At 43.7% G+C, this 20229-nt stretch overlaps 1 protein-coding gene across 6 annotated transcripts in view; it reads right to left on the reverse strand.

Annotated features, from left to right (window-relative positions):
- Positions 1-20229, reverse strand: part of ADAMTS6 (ADAM metallopeptidase with thrombospondin type 1 motif 6) — a 328488-nt gene that overhangs the window by 296194 nt on the left and 12065 nt on the right. For all 6 annotated transcript variants that reach the window (XR_012158888.1, XM_073344058.2, XM_073344059.2 and 3 more), the window contains one exon: positions 10109-10277. Coding sequence is in view for 5 of the 6 variants with exons in the window: in XM_073344058.2 (XP_073200159.1) it covers positions 10109-10277 (169 nt within the window). In the remaining variant the exon portion in view is untranslated. The remainder of the gene's footprint in view (positions 1-10108; positions 10278-20229) is intronic.

Consider the following 20229-nt stretch of genomic DNA (forward strand, 5'->3'; position numbering starts at 1 on the left):
TGGTCTGGTGACTTGTTACTGTTAAATTTCTCAATTAATTCCAAAACCTCCTCTAGTGACACTTCAATCTGTCACAATTCCTCATATTTGTCACCTACAAAAGACGGCTCAGGTTTGCGAATCTCCCTAACTTCCTCAGCCGTGAAGACTGAAGCAAAGAATTCATTTAGTTTCTCTGCGATGATTTTATCATCTTTAAATGCTCCTTTTGTATCTCGATCATCCAGGGGCCTCACTGGTTGCTTCTGATGTACTTAAAAAACATTTTGTTATTACCTTTTGAGTTTTTGGCTAGCTGTTCTTCAAACTCCGTTTTGGCTTTTCTTATTACATTTTTACATTTAATTTGGCAGTGTTTATGCTCCTTTCTATTTACCTCACTAGGATTTGACTTCCACTTTTTTTTGATTCATTTAAGATTTTTACTATATTTGACTCTTTCTTTTCTTTCACATATAGTGCCACTCCCTGACCAGCTCAACCTAGTCTGTCATTCCTATACATTTTGTACCCTGGTATTCTAGTGTCTCATTGATTGTCATCATTCCACCAAGTTTCTGTGATGCCTGTTATATCAATATCCTCATTTAATACCAGGCACTCAAGTTCACCCATCTTAATATTTAGACTTCTAGCATTTATGTACAAGCACGTATAAAATCTGTCACTTTTTAGTTGTCTGCCTTCATGTGATGTAATTGAATGGTACTCTTTCATTTTATTGTTTCTCTTCAGTTCCTACCTGTACTTCATCAACTTCTATCCTCTGCTCTTTGCTAGGATATAGAGAATCCCCTTTAATAGATTCTCCTCCATGGAATATCTCTGTCCGAACCATGTGCTCCTCCACACCTGTCCGATGAAGTAGACATGTAAACTGCTTCGGGATAAAGAAAAGCTGTTACCATAGCTGTTCTTCATGGCCTACATATGGGAAAGACACCAGGACCAGTGGAAGGTACTGGTTGAAGTGGTCAAAAAGCCAGAGAAGATGTCAATATCAGCTGTGCTGGATGCACCAGAAGAGCCAAATGCATCATAGGTGCCAAATGTGTCGGTGCCAGAAGCATCGATGGAGCCAAGTGCATCATCGTTGCCAGATGCATCAGAGCTAGGTGAATTGTCGGTGTTGGGTATGCAAATGCCAGAACCAGCTGAATCTGAGGAGACCCAGGAAGGGAAAGACAAAGGAGATCCCTAGCAGCCAGGAAGTCCTGAGTAGAAGGCACCTTGGATAAATGTATTGGTGCTGATGGATCCAGTGGAGCTTATGTATGATGGGAAGGACCCAGCACAGGTGAAGACCAGACTCAATGGCCCTGAGGGAGCCGGAGTTGATAGACTCATAGAACCATAGGGTTTGAAGGGACTGCAAGGGTTATGTAGTCTAACCCAGGGGTGGGCAAACCTTTTGGCCCGAGGGCCACACCTGGGAATGGAAATTGCATGGCAGGCCATGAATGCTCACAAAATTGGGGGTTGGGGTGCAGGAGAAGATGAGGGCTCCAGCTCGGGGTGCAGGCTCTGGGGTAGGGCTGAGGGGTTGGGGGTGCAGGAGGGTGCTCTAGGCTGGCACCGAGGAGTTCGAGGGCAGGAGTTGTTGTGTCTAAACCGTCCAAGACAGATGGCTATCCAGCCTTTTTTTTTAAAACCTCCAGTGAAGGAGCTTCCACAACTTCCCTAAGCAGTCCGTTCCATTGTCCTACTGTTCTTACTCTCCAGCAAGAGAGAACAACTTTTCTCCATCTTTTTTATAGCAGATTTTCAAGTATTTGAAGACTGCTATCATGTCCTACCTTAAACTCCTCTTTTCCAAACCAAACATAATCAGTTCCTTCAGCCTTATCTCGGGTGGCTTGCATTCCATTCCTTTGATCATCTTTGTTGCTTGCCTCTGGATACTTTCCAGTTTCTCTACTTCCTGTCTATACATTGGTGACCAAAATTGGACACAGTACTTAAGATGAGGCCTCACCAGCACAGAGTAGAGCAGTACTATCACCTCTTGTGACTTGCATACTGTGCCTCTATTGATGCAACCCAAAATTGCTTTTGCTTTTTGATGATGCCACGCTTGACAGAAGAAGTGAGCGCTTCCATTTATGAGGCCTTGAACCAGTACCAGAGGTTTTACCAGATGATTTTCAGAGAGCAGTCTGAGACTTAGCCCTGGACTACACTACAAGTTTAGGTCGAATTTAGCAGCGTTACATCGATGTAACCCTGCACCCGTCCACACAATGAATCCATTTTTGTGGACTTAAAGGGCTCTCAACTTCTGTACTCCTCCCCGATGAGGGGATTAGCACTGAAATTGACATCATGGGTCGAATTTGGGGTAGTGTGGACGCAATTCGACAGTATTGGCCTCTGGGAGCTATCCCAGAGTGCTCCATTGTGACTGCTCTGGACAGTGCTTTCAACTCAGATGCACTAGCCAGGTACACAGGAAAAGCACCAGGAACTTTTGAATTTCATTTCCTGTTTGGCCAGCGTGGCGAGCTTATCAGCACAGGTGACCATGTAGTCCCAGAATCGCAAAAGAGCTCCAGCATGGACTGAATGGGACGTATTGGACCTGATCGCTGTATGGGGAGACGAATCCGTGCTATCAGAACTCCGTTCCAAAAGACGAAATGCCAATATATTTGCCAAAATCTCCAAGGGCATGATGAACAGCGGCTATAACAGGGACCCGCAGCAGTGCTGCATAAAAATTAAGGAGCTCAGGCAAGCTGACCAAAAAACCAAAGAGGCAAACAGCCGCTCCAGGTCAGAGCCCCAGACATGCCGCTTCTATGATGAGCTGCATGCAATTCTAGGGGATGCCCCTACCATTACCCCACTCCTGTCCATGGACACCTGCAAGGGCGGAGTCTCACGCAACAGGGATGAGGATTTTGGGGACAAGGAAGATCAGGAGGAGGAGGATAGCGCATACCAGGCAAGTGGAGAAACCTGTTTTATCACTCTGGAGCCAATACCCTCCCAACCCTCCCAAGGCAGGCTCCCAGACCATGAAGCCAGAGAAGGCACCTCTGGTGAGTGTACCTTTGTAAATATAATACATAATTTAAAAGTAAGCGTGTTTAATGATTAATTTGCCCTGAAGACTTGGGATGCATTCACAGCCAGTACAGCCCCTCCTTTTAAATGGCCAACCCAATGGGTGCTTGGTATGGGAAAGGAAGGCACTGCTCTTTGAAACTATTCCCACATGTTATGAAGGTTGAAAGAAGCTGAAAGACTGTGACTTACCATGGCTGCCTGCAAGCCGAATTCTATAGCCTGGCCCGACATGTGTGATCTCTCACACCAAACCAGCAGGCCCTCAATATAAGAGGCAAAATGTGAACTTGTACTGAAAGCACATGTGTTATGTAATGTTAACAGCTTGGTTCACCGTGAAAGAGTCTACCCATTGTTCTCTAAAATGTGTCTTTAAATACTACTCTCCCTTTTTTTCCTCCTGCAGCTGCAAATGTTTCAACGCTCCTATCATCTACGTCCCAGAGGCTAGTGCAGATAAGAAGGCAAAAAAATGCACTCACAATGAAATGTTCTCTGAGCTCATGCAGTCCTCCCGCACTGAAAGAGCACAGCAGAATGCGTGGAGGCCAGCAATGGCAGAGTCCAGGAAAGCACAAAATAAATGTGAGGACAGGAGGGACACACGAGAGGAGAGGTGGCAGGATCAAGATGATAGGTGGCGGCAGCATGATGAGTGGAGGCAGGATGCAATGCTGAGGCTACTGGGGGATCAAACTGATATGCTCCGGCGTCTGGTGGAGCTGCAGGAAAGGCAGCAGGAGCACAGACCGCCGCTGCAGCCCCTGTATAACCGTCTGCCTCCTCTCCAAGTTCCATAGCTTCCTCACCCAAGAAAGAACGCGGCGGGGGGTGTCCTCTGGTCACCCAACCACTCCACCCCAGAGGACTGCCCAAGCAACAGAAGGCTGGCATTCAAGAAGTTATGAAGTGCAGTATGGCCTTGTCCTTCCCTCCTCCCCTCATCCACCATCCCACCCAGTGTTTCCCTCCTCCCCCACCCCTCCCGGGCTATCTTGGCAGTTATCCCCCTATTTGTGTGATGAATTAATAAAGAATGCATGATTTTGAAACAATGACTTTATTGCCTCTGCAAGCAATGATCGAAGGGGGGAGGGCGGTTGGCTTACAGGGAAGTACAGTGAACCAAGGGGGCAGGTTTTCATCAAGGAGAAACAAACAGAACTGTCACACCATAGCCTGGCCAGTCATGAAACTGGTTTTCAAAGCTTCTCTGATGCACAGCATGCCCTGCCGTGCTCTTCTAATCGCCCTGGTGTCTGGCTGCGCATAATCAGTGGCCAGGCGATTTGCCTCAACCTCCCACCCCATCATAAACATCTCCCCCTTACTCTGATAGATTTTGTGGAGCACACAGCAAGCAGCAGTAACAATGGGAATATTGGTTTCGCTGAGGTCTAACCGAGTCAGTAAACTGCACCAGCATGCTTTTAAATGTCCAAATGCACATTCTACCACCATTCTGCACTCGCTCAGCCTATAGTTGAACAGCTCCTTACTACTGTCCAGGCTGCTTGTGTACAGCTTCATGAGCCATGGCATTAAGGGGTAGGCTGGGTCCCCAAGGATAACTATAGGCATTTCAACATCCCCAACAGTTATTTTCTGGTCTGGGAAGTAAGTCCCTTCCTGCAGCTGTTCAAACTGACCAGAGTTCCTGAAGATGCAAGTACCTTTCCCAGCCATCCCACATTGATGTCGGTGAAATGTCCCTTGCGATCCATCAGTGCTTGCAGCACCACTGAAAAGTACCCCTTGCAGTTTACGTACTGGCTGCCAAGGTGGTCCGGTCCCAAGATAGGGATATGAGTTCCGTGTATCACCCCACTACAGTTAGGGAATCTCATTGCAGCAAAGTCATCCACTATGACCTGCACATTTCCCAGAGTTACTACCCTTGATAGCAGCAGCTCAGTGATTGCGTTGGCTACTTGGATCACAGCAACCCCCACAGTAGATTTGCCCACTCCAAATAGATTCCCGACTGACCAGTAGCTGTCTGGCGTTGTAAGCTTCCAGAGGGCTATTGTCACTTGCTTCTGATCTGTGAGGGCTGCTCTCATCTTGGTATTCTTGCGCTTCAGGGCAGGGGAAAGCAAGTCACAAAGTTCCATGAAAGTGCCCTTATGCATGCGAAAGTTTCTCAGCCACTGGGAATCATCCCAGACCTGCAACACTATGTGGTCCCACCAGTCTGTGCTTGTTTCCCGGGCCCAGAATCGGCTTTCCATGGCATGAGCCTGCCCCATTGCCACCAGGATGTCCAAATTGCCGAGGCCCGTGCTTTGAAAGAAGTCTGTGTCCATGTCCTCATCACTCTCGTCACTGCGCTGCTGTCGCCTCCTCACCTGCTTTTGCAGGTTCTGGTTCTGCACATACTGCAGGATAATGCGCGAGGTGTTTACAATGCTCATAACTGCTGTGGTGATCTGAGCGGGCTCCATGCTTGCCGTGGTATGGTGTCTGCAGGAGAGCAGAGTTGCAGCGGAATCAGTGGCTAAACACCAATGCCACAAGAATAGATATTTATAAAGAACGGCGAGAGGACCTGCAAGGTGGATTCATGAGAACAGGAGAGCAGAGTTGCAGCAGAAGTGGTGGAGGATGATGGTTAGCACCACGCACATTTCCCGAGGAAGAACACACGTACCCAGGAGCCCATGACAGATAACATGGAGAAATTCACTATTGAGACAATAGCAGCAGAATTGCAGCGGAAGTGGTGTATGACGACAGTTAGCAGTCCTACTGCACCATCTGCTGCCAGCAGCACCCAGGACACAACAGCAGCGGTGTTGGTGAGCTGAGCTGAGCGGGCTGCACACTTGCCGTGGTATGGCGTCTGCACGGAAAAAAGGCACGAAACGATTGTCTGCCGTTGCTTTCACGGAGGGAGGGGCGACTGATGACATGTACCCAAAACCACCCGCGACAATGTTTTTGCCCGATCAGGCATTGGGAGCTTAACCCAGAATTCCAATCGGCAGCGGAGACTGCGGGAATGTGGGATAGCTACCCACAGTGCAACGCTCCATAAGTCGATGCTAGACACGGTAGTGAGGACGCACTCCACCGACTTAATGCGCTTAGTGTGGACATACGCAATCGACTGCATAAAATTGATTTCTAAAAATCGACTTCTATAATATCGACCTAATTGCATAGTGTAGACATACCCTTAGAGGTAATGTCAGAGCCTGAATGCTTAGAACACTCCAATTCAAATAGAGAAGGGGAAGGATGATGTTTACTCCCAGACTTACATTTGGAGTCAGAAGTAGCTGGAGTAGCACTCTGAGTTGATCCAGAATCCTCTGGGTCATGATTGGGGCTTGGCTCAATTGCAGGTCTTATCACCTCCTTCATGAGGTGAACTTTTAAGATGATAGTCACTCTGCTTCTTAGTGTGGGTGCAAAAGAAAGTACAGATAGGGCATTTGTCCCCCTTCTGTCCCTCACCCAGAAAAAACAGACAGCTCTTGTGCCCATCTGTGACAAAGATAACATCCCTGCTCATGGCACACTGTTTAAAACCTGGGGATTTTTTCATAATAAATCCTCCAGGTACTAATAAAACTACACCCAAACTATCTATCTTATCCTATCATAAATACTAACTACAACTATACTAACTATATAGAGAACATTTTCCAAAGCTGGCTAACCAAAGCTAATGTTACAAGGAACTCCAACTCTCGCCACAGGCAGTAAGAAGGAAGTGAGAGGGAGGTGGTGGACACACACCCCTTTTATGCCCTCACCTGAGAACACAAGAACAATAGAGATATATGTGCCATGTAGGGGTACAAAAATCTCACACTCCAGTGCACTGAGCGTACATACACATCTGGTGGAATGTATATGTACACAATCACTCGAAGGAAAACTGAACATCTTCCAGACAATCTGCCCACTTCATGCCAGATATCTGAATATTTTTCTCAGATGAGTCAGAAATATCATCTTCCCCATGTCCACCAAATGCTATCGATTGGATATCCCTCTATACCTGTCTATTTTGCTGCTACAGGCTAGGTGTCCTTTGGGACTTTGCTCTAGTCTCTATTAGAAAAGGTTTACAGGTATAGCTATACTGGCAAACCCTCCTAGTGTAGACACAGTTTATATCAGCCACAGTGCTTTTACCGGTATAGCTCCTTGAATAATATAAGGTATATCAGCAAAAGCACTTTTTTTGCTGATGTAACTGCATCTACACTACAGCTTTTGCTGGTATAAAAATCACACCCTAACCAACATTACTATATCAGCAAACATTTCTCATGTAGACCTGGTCCTGGGATTTGGAAGTTGAGAAAGGATGAAAAAAAGAGATGCTGTCAGAGGTCCTGAGGAAGTTTGGGGGTTTGACAAATGGGGGTCAGAGGTTTAATAATTGTCATGGAAGGAGTTGGTAGGATTTTGGTAGCTGAGATAAGGATGTCAAAAAAGATGTGGCAGCTGGAAGAAGAGGGTTTGACAGTTGTGGTTGGGAGGAGGAGTGGAGTGGGCAGGGTGGAAGACCCACACATCTGGGAGAAATGTGGAGAGTATGTCAGAGGAAGGAACTTGGGACAAGGAGGTTCCAAGGCAGTGAGGGGGAAGTAGAGAGGAATGCATTGCAGGTTATGGTTTGCGTTTGGGGGGGTTATGGATGGGAGGGGTTTGGGGTGGCAAGGATTTGAAAGCTGTGGGTAGTATATGGACACTTTTAAGAGAGTGCAGGGACACATTTATTAGGACTGCAAGCTCTCAGTGTACACATTTGATGAACTGTGTGTGTGATGTGCACCTCTTAAAAAATGCCCATACCAGGCTGGTCATCTCACCTCCCCTCAGTTGTCACAGATGACTTTTTGGATATAGTTAATTTATCTTTCTCCCCATGTGGTGTCCTCAGGAGGGGCTGATATGTCTTCCCTGCTCTGGGGCAGTGATAAATGAAGGGAGTGAGGGATAGTTCCCTTTTATGGACACCCAGCCAGCCAGTAGCTATAAAATCCCTCTTAGTAGCTGTTCTCTAATTGCTCCAGGGTTAAAAAATCTCACTGCTACGTATAGGTAAAAGGAAGTGAGTGGGCACCTGGCCAAAAGAGCCAATGGGAAGGCTAGAACTTTTTAAAATTGAAACAAGACTCCCCTTTTGTCTGTCTGTTGTCGTTCTCCGGGGAGAGGCAGACAGGGCTGCAGTTATGCTGTAAGAAGCTTTGGGCCAGGTATGAAAAATCATCAGTATCATACCTCGAAACGACTCATCTAAAACCCCAGATATATAAGTAGATCAGGAAATGTCTAGAAAGACGCAGTTAGGTTTATCCCTTTTATTTCTTTATGGCTTGTGGACTCCTCTGTGCTAACCTCAGGTGCTTTTGTTTTGCTTGAAACCTTTAAGCTGGACCTCAAGAAAACTATTCTTGATGCTTAATCCTTGTAGTTACTCTTTTAAAATCTAGCAATAGACTGAGTTTCCAGATGTATGTTCTTCTTCTTTTTTTTTTTTTTTTTAAATAAAATTTACCTTTTTTAAGAACAGGATTGGATTTTTGTGTCTTAAGAGGTTTGTGCACATATTGTTTAATTAGCTGGTGGCAACAGCTGATTTCCCTTTTTTCTTTCTCAGCTCTTCCCCAGAGGGGGGTGAAAGGGCTTGGGGGTACCCCACAGGAAGGAATTCCCAAGTCCGCCTTCCTGGGTTCTCAAAGGGGTTTTGCACTTGGGTGCTGGCAGCATCTACCAATCCAAGGTCAGAGAAAAGCTGTAACCTTGGAAGTTTAATACAAGCCTGGAGTGGCAAGTATTAATTTTTAGAGTCCTTGATCGCCCCCACCTTCTTCATTCGAAGTGCCAGAGTGGGGAATCAGCCTTTACAGGGGCTATGATCATGGGGGGAAAAGCAGTAACCTACATTCCATGATCCTTTCTTTAAATAGGTGGAGTTGAAGGGTGCTGTTCCCCACACAGAGGAAGAACACAACTAACTGAACCACTCAGGAAAACTCTTCTCCAGGCAGGGGCCTTTGTGTTGTAATCTCAGTCAGACGGTGCCAGCAAGTTACAGTTTCTAACAATAGCAGCCAGCAGAGATTACATCAATAATGAATTTGTTACCTTTTTTTATTTTGAAATTAATATTTGCCAAACCTGTCCTATGCACTATATCTGACTAAGGACTAATGCCCAAGATTAAAGTAAACTTTTCAGAACAAACTATTCTTAAGATGTACATAAACAATAAAAGGTTAGACCATTTGTCAAAGATGTAAAAAATATTTTTTAGTTCCATAAATCTAAAACAGCTTGTTAGATTTACTCTAAATTGGCCTAAAAAAAGTTATCTTTTGGCCTCAGTCTAAGCAGGGAAAATTGAGGACAATAGAAGAGTTCTGAGAAAGTTTAAAGTGGATGGAAAATTGGGCTGTGAATGGAAACATTTTTCAACCAAAACTATGATATCACCCCTGTGACACTCATAATTAGATCACCTATGCAACTATTTTGGGAGTAACCTTAACAAACTGAATCAATAATCAGTATCAAAGGGTATCAAAGAAAAAATTGGTGACTTCCGGCTCATTTCCAAATATATTATTAATCATAACATCAACACACATTTATCATGTGTCAAGTTTTCTCAAATGAGATACACAACACTTACTAAACATTGAGCTGTATGTAATACTAGTCGTGCCTTCCAGTCAGGGATGAGGTACACTTACAGCACACTGTGAGGAAGCCTGTGCTCATCACTACCATTGTACTCAATAAAGGAATAAAATAAGACTTACTCCCAGTGCCTTAGCCTTCAAAGACACTACATTCTTGACTTGAATCTGAAAAAAATGCAAAGCTACTTTTCAAAGGGGTGAACAGCATCATCCAAGAGGAGAGTTCCTAACACTAAACTCACAATAATTGAACCCTATCATGTATGGTACATGGAACCAATGTAGAAATAATATAAAGGTATTTTTAGTTTTAAATCTTAAATGACACTTTTTTTAAAAGAGTGAAAACATAACTGATGTTCATGCTTATTTACCTGAGACGCCACAATGAGCATGATCATAGAGATGTTGTTGGTGCATGGCAGACTTCTTGTAAATAACATGGGGATGACCACTTTCAAAACTAAAATGATTGGAATTTTCAGTTATATTCCTTAAAGGCTCAATGAAATATTCTTCATCTTCTGTAGCGATAACGCCATGCTTAAAGGAGAATAAGAAGACAAACAAAAGCAACTAGTTACTGTTTCTCTGCAAATATCCTTAATTATAAGACAACATACTAAACAGAGAAGATACCAGCTTTCCTCCCACTGAACTCACAGCAAAATCCCCACTGACTTCCGTGGGAGAAGGAGCAAGCTCCTATTAGCAACACAAAGAGAAAATGAAGAAAAAATTACTGCCTCGCTTCCTCAGTTCTTTCCCACCATTTTTGTCCAGATGTGGTAAGACAGCAAGAGACATTTTTGGTGTGTGACAATCAGCCTTTTTTTCCCTCATGAAACAATCTATTGACAACGATGTTCCAGAATTATATGATTCATATCCATTAAAAATGATGCCAAGCCAAAATGGCCTTGTTCAGAGAGTGAACACAGTGTCCCTCTATGATGGCATACCGAGAGATGTTTTAATGCCATACATTGCTTCAAAAGAGAAAACTTACATAACAGACTTATTTTAGGCAAATATTATTCAAAGAAACCACTGTGTTTTGTATCCAAATGCTGAGTTCTAACACTGTATTGCACTTCTTTAGGCTCAAATTAATAATATTAATTAATTTACACTATATATGAGGGACGTTTTACATATAGATTTCTACCTCAGAATTGCACTACAGATCTTAGGCAGATCATACCTAAGCAGATTATTCGCTAGTTTGGATTCTGCCAAGGAAACTGATCATTTTTCCAAATTTTACAATGCATGAGAGAAGACCTTTTATTCTTCATTACTTCCATGTCTGCAATCTCAGATTCTCATGAAAGGGGAAGTGGTTCAGGAAAGAAAGGAGACATGTCAGGCCAACTCCACAAATTCCTACATGCCTTAATATGTGGATTTTCAGCCATTAAAACTGAACAACAGAAGAAATAACTCCAGCTTTGGAGCGCCTTTGGATGTGTAAACACGAGGGAATTGCCTTATAGACATAATTCCACACTATATTTGCCAGTCTGAAGATTCCAGTCTCTACATCAACACCTAAAGGCTTTGGAATTGATGACAATCTTTACAATATGAGAGAGAGGTACGGGACAGCAAGAGAATTGGGAAGCAGGAAGTTACAAATTCTAACCCTGGTTCTGTGGTCTTAGGCAAGTCACTTAGAAACTGATGCTATTTACATCAAAGGCATTATAAAGACTATGTTGAAGTCAACCAGAGTTAGAGATAGTTTTAAATAGTCCATTTGGTATGTCTACACTGAAGAAAAAAAACACACTGCAGCGGGTCTCAGAGGCTGGGTCTACAGACTCAGGCTTGAGGGGCTTGCACTATGGTGCTAAAAATAGCAGTATAAACATTCCCGCTTAGGCTGGATGATGGGCTCTGAGACCCACCCACCAGATGTTTGTAGACCCTGTCTCTGAGACTCGCTGCCATGGGTTTTATTTTGCAGTGTAGACATGGTCTCACTATTTAACTGAGAGTACTCATCATCTCCCAGGTGGTGCTCAGCACCTCTATTTTCAAAAATTAGCACATAAGCTATTGTGTCTCTGCAGGCAGTGTAACATGCATGCAGCAAGATTGTAAGGGGTCATTTTATCAGGCTGTAATGTTCACCTAATGACTGCCAGATATACTCTGTACATTTGCACATCCATATTTCAGTAGTTTGTATGTTGCTTGTGAAGTGCTATGGGACACTTTGGAAAGGAAGGTGCTTTATATATGTACCTTATCCATTTATTTTCAAAGACTATGAGCACATATCCTAAACTGCACACACAGCTTTCAGTTGTCTTTTCCCTACACGGAAACCATCACCATAAATGCTCCTCTTCTGCAGTAGTTTTCACTATCTGTTCACTAAACTGAGTTACTTCACAAAAGAAATAACATCTGGGCTCAAATTTAGCCAGCATATGCTGGTACGAGACCTCTTCCATACCACCTTCTTGTTGTTCCGCATCTAAATTTTCATTTAAAATAAAAATGAAAGGCTAAATTCACAAAACGGGCTCAAGCACTTAACTACCCCTTTAGGCACCTAAGTCCAACATTTAGGTGCCACTGGCATTCACAAAAGCCCCACTCAGCTGTTACCTAACCTAAAGTCACAGTAAAAATCCCTGCGACATTTCTGCCAGTGGGCATGGGCAAAACCACCAAAATCCTGACATTGCCAAACTGCTCAACATCTAATGCTCATCTAAGCTCAAGCAGGATTCATAAGATAGACGTTCCCCTTCCTGTCTTGGCTGTTGGGCCCAATCCAGTAGGCATGCTCTGAGTGTGCCTAATCCACACCAGACAGTAGGCCAATAGTTAGAGTACTCACCCAAAAGTGTGGAAGACCCAGGTTCAAATCTCTCTTCCACCCAATTCTGAAGAGTGACTTAAACGCAGATCTCCCACCATTCAGCTGCATGCCCTAACCATGGGGCTATGGCATCATTCTCACTCACTGACTGTTCCAATGACTATTGAAGTATGTCATACAGGAGTGACTGAAAGAGACCCATTCAAGAATATCCTCCTAAAGCCCAGAGGTTGAGGGGGGAAGTCCTCACTTAGGAGATAGAAGACTTAGGTTCTAGTCTCTGCTTTTAATCTGGTCAAAGTGGCATTTCAGGATTCCAGCATCCAAGATGAATGCTCCAATCTCTAAGCTAGTCGATATACGCAGGGTAGCAGCAGCTCCTCCTCACTTTTACTTTAGAAAGCACTGACCTAACTTAGGTGCCTAACTCTAGGAGAAGGTTCATGACTAGGCATCCCAAGCAGAGACAGATGCCTCGTTTCCTTTGAAGGGTGGGGTTTAAGCAACACCCCTCCCCTCAGCATTTCCTATTGGCTAGTTTAGGCAGCTCCCCATTCAGCATGCTGGCTTCTGTGAATCCCTGTTTTAGGTACCGACGCATCATGTAGGGAGCTTGGGAGCCTACTCTGAGGTTGTGAATTCCACTAGGCAGCAGGTTGCCTGAAGGTTAGAAGCCTACAACCCCCTTATAAATCTAGCCCTAAAGCCTGGTGTACACTTAAAATTTAGGTTGACATACCCCTGACAGACATAGCTATGTCAAGCTAACCTCCAGTGTAGATGCAGCTATGTCTCTGGAAGAATGCCTCCATTGACCTATCTACTGTCTTTCGGGGAGGCAGTGTTCCTCCATTGATGGAAAAACCCATTCGGTCAGAGTAGGCTGTATCTATACTATGGGGTTATGCCAGCATAACTACCGTGACGTATCTATGCCAGTATAGTCCACATAATGTATGGACTGAGTTGCTAGCTGTTATATGGGTGCTGAGATAGCCTCAAAAACACGACCCTAGTGTAACAAACAGATGGAGTGACATCTGCCTGTGTTTACAGAACCTAAATCTCAGAGGAGAGGCCAGATCTGTTCCATTCATTTCAAAGGGTACTAACTCAAACGTTAATGATAACACTTCAAATTTCTACATTAATTCACTGCTCGGTGCATGTAAGAAAAAAGAGAGAAAATAAATACTACAAAAATCTGCAATCTACTGTGAGTAAAAACCCATGGCACCACCAAAGAGTATTGCCATACTTCTCTACCTCAAATCAAGAAATTCAATAGTACTATCTGGCCTAAGCTACACAGAGGTGCACTGATTTAACTAAAGTTTAGTTTTTAAAGTGATTTTGTTAAACTAGGACAAAAACTTTGTGTCTATATATCATGTTAAGCCTGGTGTATATCATTTAGCTTGCATCAGTAAATTTATAGATGCAAACTAAACAGTTATAACCAATTTGATACAGTTGTTCCCACACAAGGGGTTTGCAGTGATTTAACTAAATTGATTTTGAAACATATTTTAGATAAACCAATGCAGCCTCTGTATAGTCAATGACTATATCAACAAAAATACATAACAATTATGATCTTTACAATATTAGAAAGTATATGCATTTAGAAATGTTTCCAGTTTGTACACCTTTAGTAACTTTTGGCTAATGAATTCTAGGAATTGTGCTATTACATCCAAAGTGAAACTTTAAAGCACACTTTGGGCCTGCCCTTCCACTCCTTAGTCCGGCAAAACTTGCACTGGCAGCAATAAGAAGCTTCTTTGAATAAGGAGTGTGAGACTGACCATTAAGTAATTAAACATATTTATGTTTTTGAATCAATTTTCCATTTTGTGTTTTCCATTCTATTTCTATTCTACATAGTTTTTTATACCATACTCATCAACAAAAAATCTGAGTGCCTTCCAGTAATGCATTAAGCAAAATAACTCCACATATGTCACATGTTGTTCGTTCTCTTATCCTCACCCCAGAGAGAAAAGCATGTGGTGTGGGGACTCTTGTTTTGGTAGGGTGTATTTTTGTTTGCTTGAATATAAACAGTACATGAGTTAAACCTCAAGGTCCAAAACATGAGTCAAGATCATCACAATGTAAAAGTGACCTCTAAGAAATTTAACAAAACATTATCCAAGGTGGTTCTATAATTGATGGAACATTATCAGGATAGCATATTCTTAAGCATCATTTGGAGGAAGAGATGGTGATCTGGAGAGGGACTGGCACATTGTGGAATCTAGACAAAGCCATTTTTATAGACTCATTGTCCTGCTTACTCTGGTTTGGCAGGGCAGCCAGCACATATTTTAAGCTGATGGAACTTTGTTAAATTTCTTTGCAGATCACCATTAATAAACTTAATTTATGGCTTGCAATTAAAGCTGTCTATCTAATGGAAAAGAAATATAATGTTACTAATAAAATAGTTTTTCTTAGAATATCATCTATTATGGAGAAATGGTAGCCTCTCCATAATTAGGGTTTTATAATGGAAGGTGGTTGAAACCCTATTTTAGCCCCCTATAAACTTCACCTTTGAACACTGGTTTGGCCTGAAAATTGTCAGATATCTGTGAAGGCAAAAGAGAACCACATCACAGTGTTTTTTAATTACAGATTATTCAAAAATTACCATAACTTGAAATATTGTCTTTTTTAATGTCTTTGTCTTTATCTAGTTTACTAACACTCCTTCAAACTTTCCATGTGGTTAAAGTTCCTTGAAGACTCAAGTGCCATCTATATATGGAAAAATATTTCAAAACTAAAAAAAATATGGCTTTTCTGGATAGTTTTGGTCCAATCCTGTTCCTACTGAATTCAGTAACAGTTGTAAACCCAGTCCTGTACCTACTAAAAACCTATTTCCTTGTTTTTATGAATTTGAGGTTTCTAAATGATGTTATAGGTAACTATGTTGTTAGGCAGCAATCTTATCTGGGTTTTGAAACAAGTTTTTTGGGAGGAGGTGTTTGTACGAATTACCATTTAAAATACACCTATTACTGAAAATATTATGGATGATATAATTTTCTCCATTGGGGTAAATCATAGAATTAATGTCTGACTTTTCATATCTTCCCAGAGTGGTCCAACATGTTGCTTTCTCTCTTGTTCTTCTGTGAGGACAAGACTTGAATAAATAACGTATTTCTGTGTATTAGGCTATGTCTACACTATGAGCTAAGGCAGGGGTGGACAAACTACGGCCTGTGGGCCGGATCCAGCCCATCAGGGCTTTGGATCCGGCCCATGGGATTGCCACCCCCATGGCCCCACGCTGCTCCCAGAAGCGGCCGGCACCACATCCCTGTGGCCCCTGGGGGAGGGAAGGCAGAGGGAACTGCAGCCAATTGGAGCTTCCTGGGAGGTACCCACAGGTGAGGGCAGCACGCAGAGCCCTCTGCCCTCCCTCTCCCACCCCGGGCTGTAGGGACATGGTGCCGGCCACTTCTGGGAGCAGTGTGGGGCCAGGGCAGGCAGTGAGCCTGCCTTGGCCCTGGTGCGCGCCACTGCCACCCCGGAGCCACTCCAGGTAAGTGGCGCTGGGCCAGAGCCCGCACCCTGAACCCCTCCAGCACCCCACACCCCAACTGCCTGCCCTGAGCCCCTGCCACACCCTGCCTGCACACCAACCCCCTGCCCTGAGCCCCCTTCCTCACCCCGCACCCCTCCTTCACCCCAACCCCCTGCCCTGAGCCCCCTGCTGCACCTTGCACACCGCCTGAACCCCAACCCCCTGTCCTGAGCCCCCTTGTACACTCCGCACCCCTCCTCTGCCCCAACCCCTTGCCCTGAGCCCCTTCCTGCACACCGCACCCCCTCCCACACACCCCATTCCCTCCTGCACCCCAACCCCTTGCCCCAGCCCTAGCCCTACATTCATGGCCCTGCATGCAATTTCCCCACCCAGATGTGGCCCTCGGGCCAAAAAGTTTGCCCACCCCTGAGCTAAGGGCATGATTCCCTTGCTCATGTACCCATACTCACACTAGCTCTCATGGAGCCAGCACAGGTCTAAATCGCAGTGCAGCCGCGGTAGCACAGACACCCACTGCTGCTACCTATGCTGCCGCAGCTGCACTGCGATTTAGGCTCACGTTGGCTCTCACTGAGCTGTGCGCATTTGTGTACACAAGCAGGGGAATCATCTCACCAGCTGCTACTGTAAACGTAGCCATAGTTTGCTCTCTGTATTGACTTTGCTCTTTCTGAGACTTTCTTATCCACACATCTAGAAGCATTTTAGAACTGAGTAAATAGCAGCTTTCCTACTTTAATTTGTACACATATGTATTGTTGCTTGACAATAATGGAAGCTTCCGACCCAATTTGCCACTGAAAGTTACAAGTCTGCCAACATAAATATAGCTCCACCCACTCCTCAACCATTCTTGCACAGTACCTAGATAGTTGCACATTCATGCTGCAAATGACTAGCTTGTATGTGTGCGCTCATTTCCCAGTAATTACATACACACACAGGGCAGCCTGTATATGATCTTGTGAAAGTTAAGCCCACAAACAAAATACTCATTTCCATCAAAGGGAACTCCACTCATACAGATCTAGGACAGGATATGGTCTGGGTTTTAATCTTCATAAATCAAATAATATTTTTAAATGTCATGCAAAGTGTCATATTTAAAATTGATTTCACGTCTATGAAAGTATTTAGTTGTGTTAAATGGTAGTTACTTTAAAAGATGGACATGGCAGGTGAGCAACTCAACATAAGCTTCCAGTACCAGATGCTGTCACAAAAAGGGCCAGTGTGATCCTTTAGTTTATAAACAGGGAAGTAATAAGGAGAGGATAGAGATGATTTCTCCTCTGTACACTGCATTGGCGACACTGGCACCAGAATACCATGCACAGTTCTAGTCTCTACATTTTTAAAGGATGTTGCTTGACAATGGTGCAGAAAAGAGCCTAAAAAATTATTCCAGGGCTGGAGAAAATGCCTTACAGTGAGAGACTTAAAGAACTGCTTAGCTTATCAAAAAGAAGAATGAGAGGTGACTTGAACAGAATGGGATCAAGTGGCAGAAAATACCAGGTACTGAAGGACTCCTTAAACCTAACAAAGAAAGACGTAACAAGAACCAATGGCTGGAAGCTGAAGCCAGACAAATACATATTGTATATAAGGCCCACATTTACCAGTGAGGGTGATTAGCCATTGAAACAGACTACCAACGGAAGCTGTGGATTCTCCATATCTTGATGTCTTCAAATCCAAGCTGGATACCTTTCTGGAAATTATGCTTTAACCCAACTTTAGTCAAATATAAGTTATTGAGCTCAATTGCAGAAGTAACTGGGTGAAATTTAAGGACTTGTTATATGCAGGAGGTCAGACTAGATGATCTAATAGTCCCTTCTGGTCTTAAACTCTATGAATAGGAATCCTATGAAATGTTGGGATAGAAGAAATGATGGTATATAATATTACTCTCTGTTTGCACTTCTAAACATGGTCTTTATGAACTTAGTGTGTGTTATTTTGAAAATGACAAGTTGTAATGAACAAAAAATATTTTTCTTACAACAACAAAATGAGGTTTTCCTGCCATTATACCTTAGAAGTAGTTCAGTAAGAACATCTCCCCTTACTCCATTTGGGACTTCTTTCTCCATATTCATGACACGTTTACTAAAGTGAGATGTTTAAACTGAGACTCTTGGAAAAGGAATAATTGCTTACCTGTAATGCTGTATCCCTGAAGATATCATTTGACTGTATTTCTACTCTTGGGTCTCAGCTTGCCAGCCTGGGACAGGGTAGAATTGTCTCAAGGGCATCTGGGACTCTGAGGCACAGCCTTATTCTAAGATCAAATTCTAGTGCCTCAGTACCTTCAAGAACATTTTGTTTTAGTTCCTTGAGGAGGGGAAAAACAAGGCTCCTCACATTCAAAATATAACAGATACCAAAGGCTATTTATGATAGGAGGAAACTTTCAGGAAAAAATTTAGTAATTGAAAATGTAGGCCTGTCCACATATCTAAGAGGAGGAAGGCATGTGAAGTAGGAATTCAAACAAATGACCTTTCCAGAGAAGCAGAATTGTCAATAAGTAATTATTCTTTCTTTATCACACTGACTTGGTTCCTACTTTTAGAGGCTAAAAACCACAGGACAGTCTCCAAAAAACCCAGTTTTAGAGTAATAGAAGAAACTATACAAAATAGTTTCAGACAGTCTGAGGTCCCTTCCAAACCTGATATTCTATGAAATGATGGAGACTTCCCAAATGTGTCATTCCCTTCCCGCCACCAAAAGCAGGTGCTGGGAGAGCTAGAAGCAGGGCAAGATTAAGGCACAGGCTGGAGCCCTAGCTCCTGGAGATTTGTGATTACAGTACACTTTCAGTGTAAGAAGGTAAGTTTCTACTCCCAGTGATGGGAAGGAAAAGTCTGAAAATATGACATGAGTGTAACTGATTCAGTGATCTCTGCCTGAAACTATAGAGAGCATGAAAAAATAGCTCTGGGATGGGTCCATCTGAATAGGGTGTTAACTCCAAAACCCATTCCTCTGGAGGGCCCTGTCAACATCATCCAGCAAAGGAGTCTCTGTGTGGCAAGAGAAGTGTGCAGTGAGCCCAGCCCCAAGTGCAGTGAGATATCCCAGCAGCTCAAGTGTAAGTTCTGGAGGGTCCCCACCTCTTTTAAAGAGAGGGGGTAAGAGAGCCTTACTTCCTGCTCCTGCTTCTGGGGAGTGAAAGGAGCCCCATGCCACTGTCTGAGCCTTTCTGAGAGGGGTAGTAGGCTCTCTGACACTGCCATGTAAAGTAGGAGGCATGACCCTGCCGAGGTGCAGGCCCACAAGAGAATAGGCCTTGAGAGTCCCATTTGTGGTGTGCTTCGGGACCCAGAATTACCTTAATCCAGCCCTGGTTGGAAGAAATACTGAACAAGCATCAATAGTCAAAGACACCAAAGATAATGAATTAAATGCGTAATCTGACACTTAAAGTCAATGCTCTGGAAGCACAATGTGCTAAGGCCAAACTACTGACAGAACACTGAGACTATCAACCTACTGAGAAGCCAAAGGAATGTCTGAGGGATGTGACGAGGCCAGTGACCAACAAACACCTGCTGAAGTCACTGGGGCATGTGAACCATGCAAGTCAAAAAGATCTCCCTATCTCAAGGAGCTGTCAATAGCCTCAAGATGTCCCCAGCTATGCAGCTAAAAGCTTTGAAGGAAAGCTAGCACCAGCGAATGAGATGGCTAGAGGAGAAATCAAATGGTATAGAAATGGTGTCCAAACCAACGTCAAAGTCTGTAGGGATGGCAGACAACAGGGATCATCTGCAATGACCCCAGCTCTGACAGGGAGCTTGTGAGCTGGCCAAGGCCAGACAGGAACAAAAATGAAATGTCCAGAAGGGCGCTGAGGCACTGTCGGTTGATCTCAAAATGAGGTGAGCCAGCCTGTTCCTCAAAGGGCAAACATTTCTGAGTGTCAGAGGCATTCGGGCATGTACACTAGCAAGCTGAGACCCAGAAGTAGAGCTCCAGTCACTGCAGTATCTTTAGAATACAATCTACATGCTGATAACTCAGTGTATTAACATAAGACACATCCTTAAATAATCCTTAAAGATTAAAACACATCCTTA

This window comes from Lepidochelys kempii, chromosome 5, assembly GCF_965140285.1.
Source record: "Lepidochelys kempii isolate rLepKem1 chromosome 5, rLepKem1.hap1, whole genome shotgun sequence".
In the NCBI taxonomy this organism is placed as follows: domain Eukaryota; kingdom Metazoa; phylum Chordata; order Testudines; family Cheloniidae; genus Lepidochelys; species Lepidochelys kempii.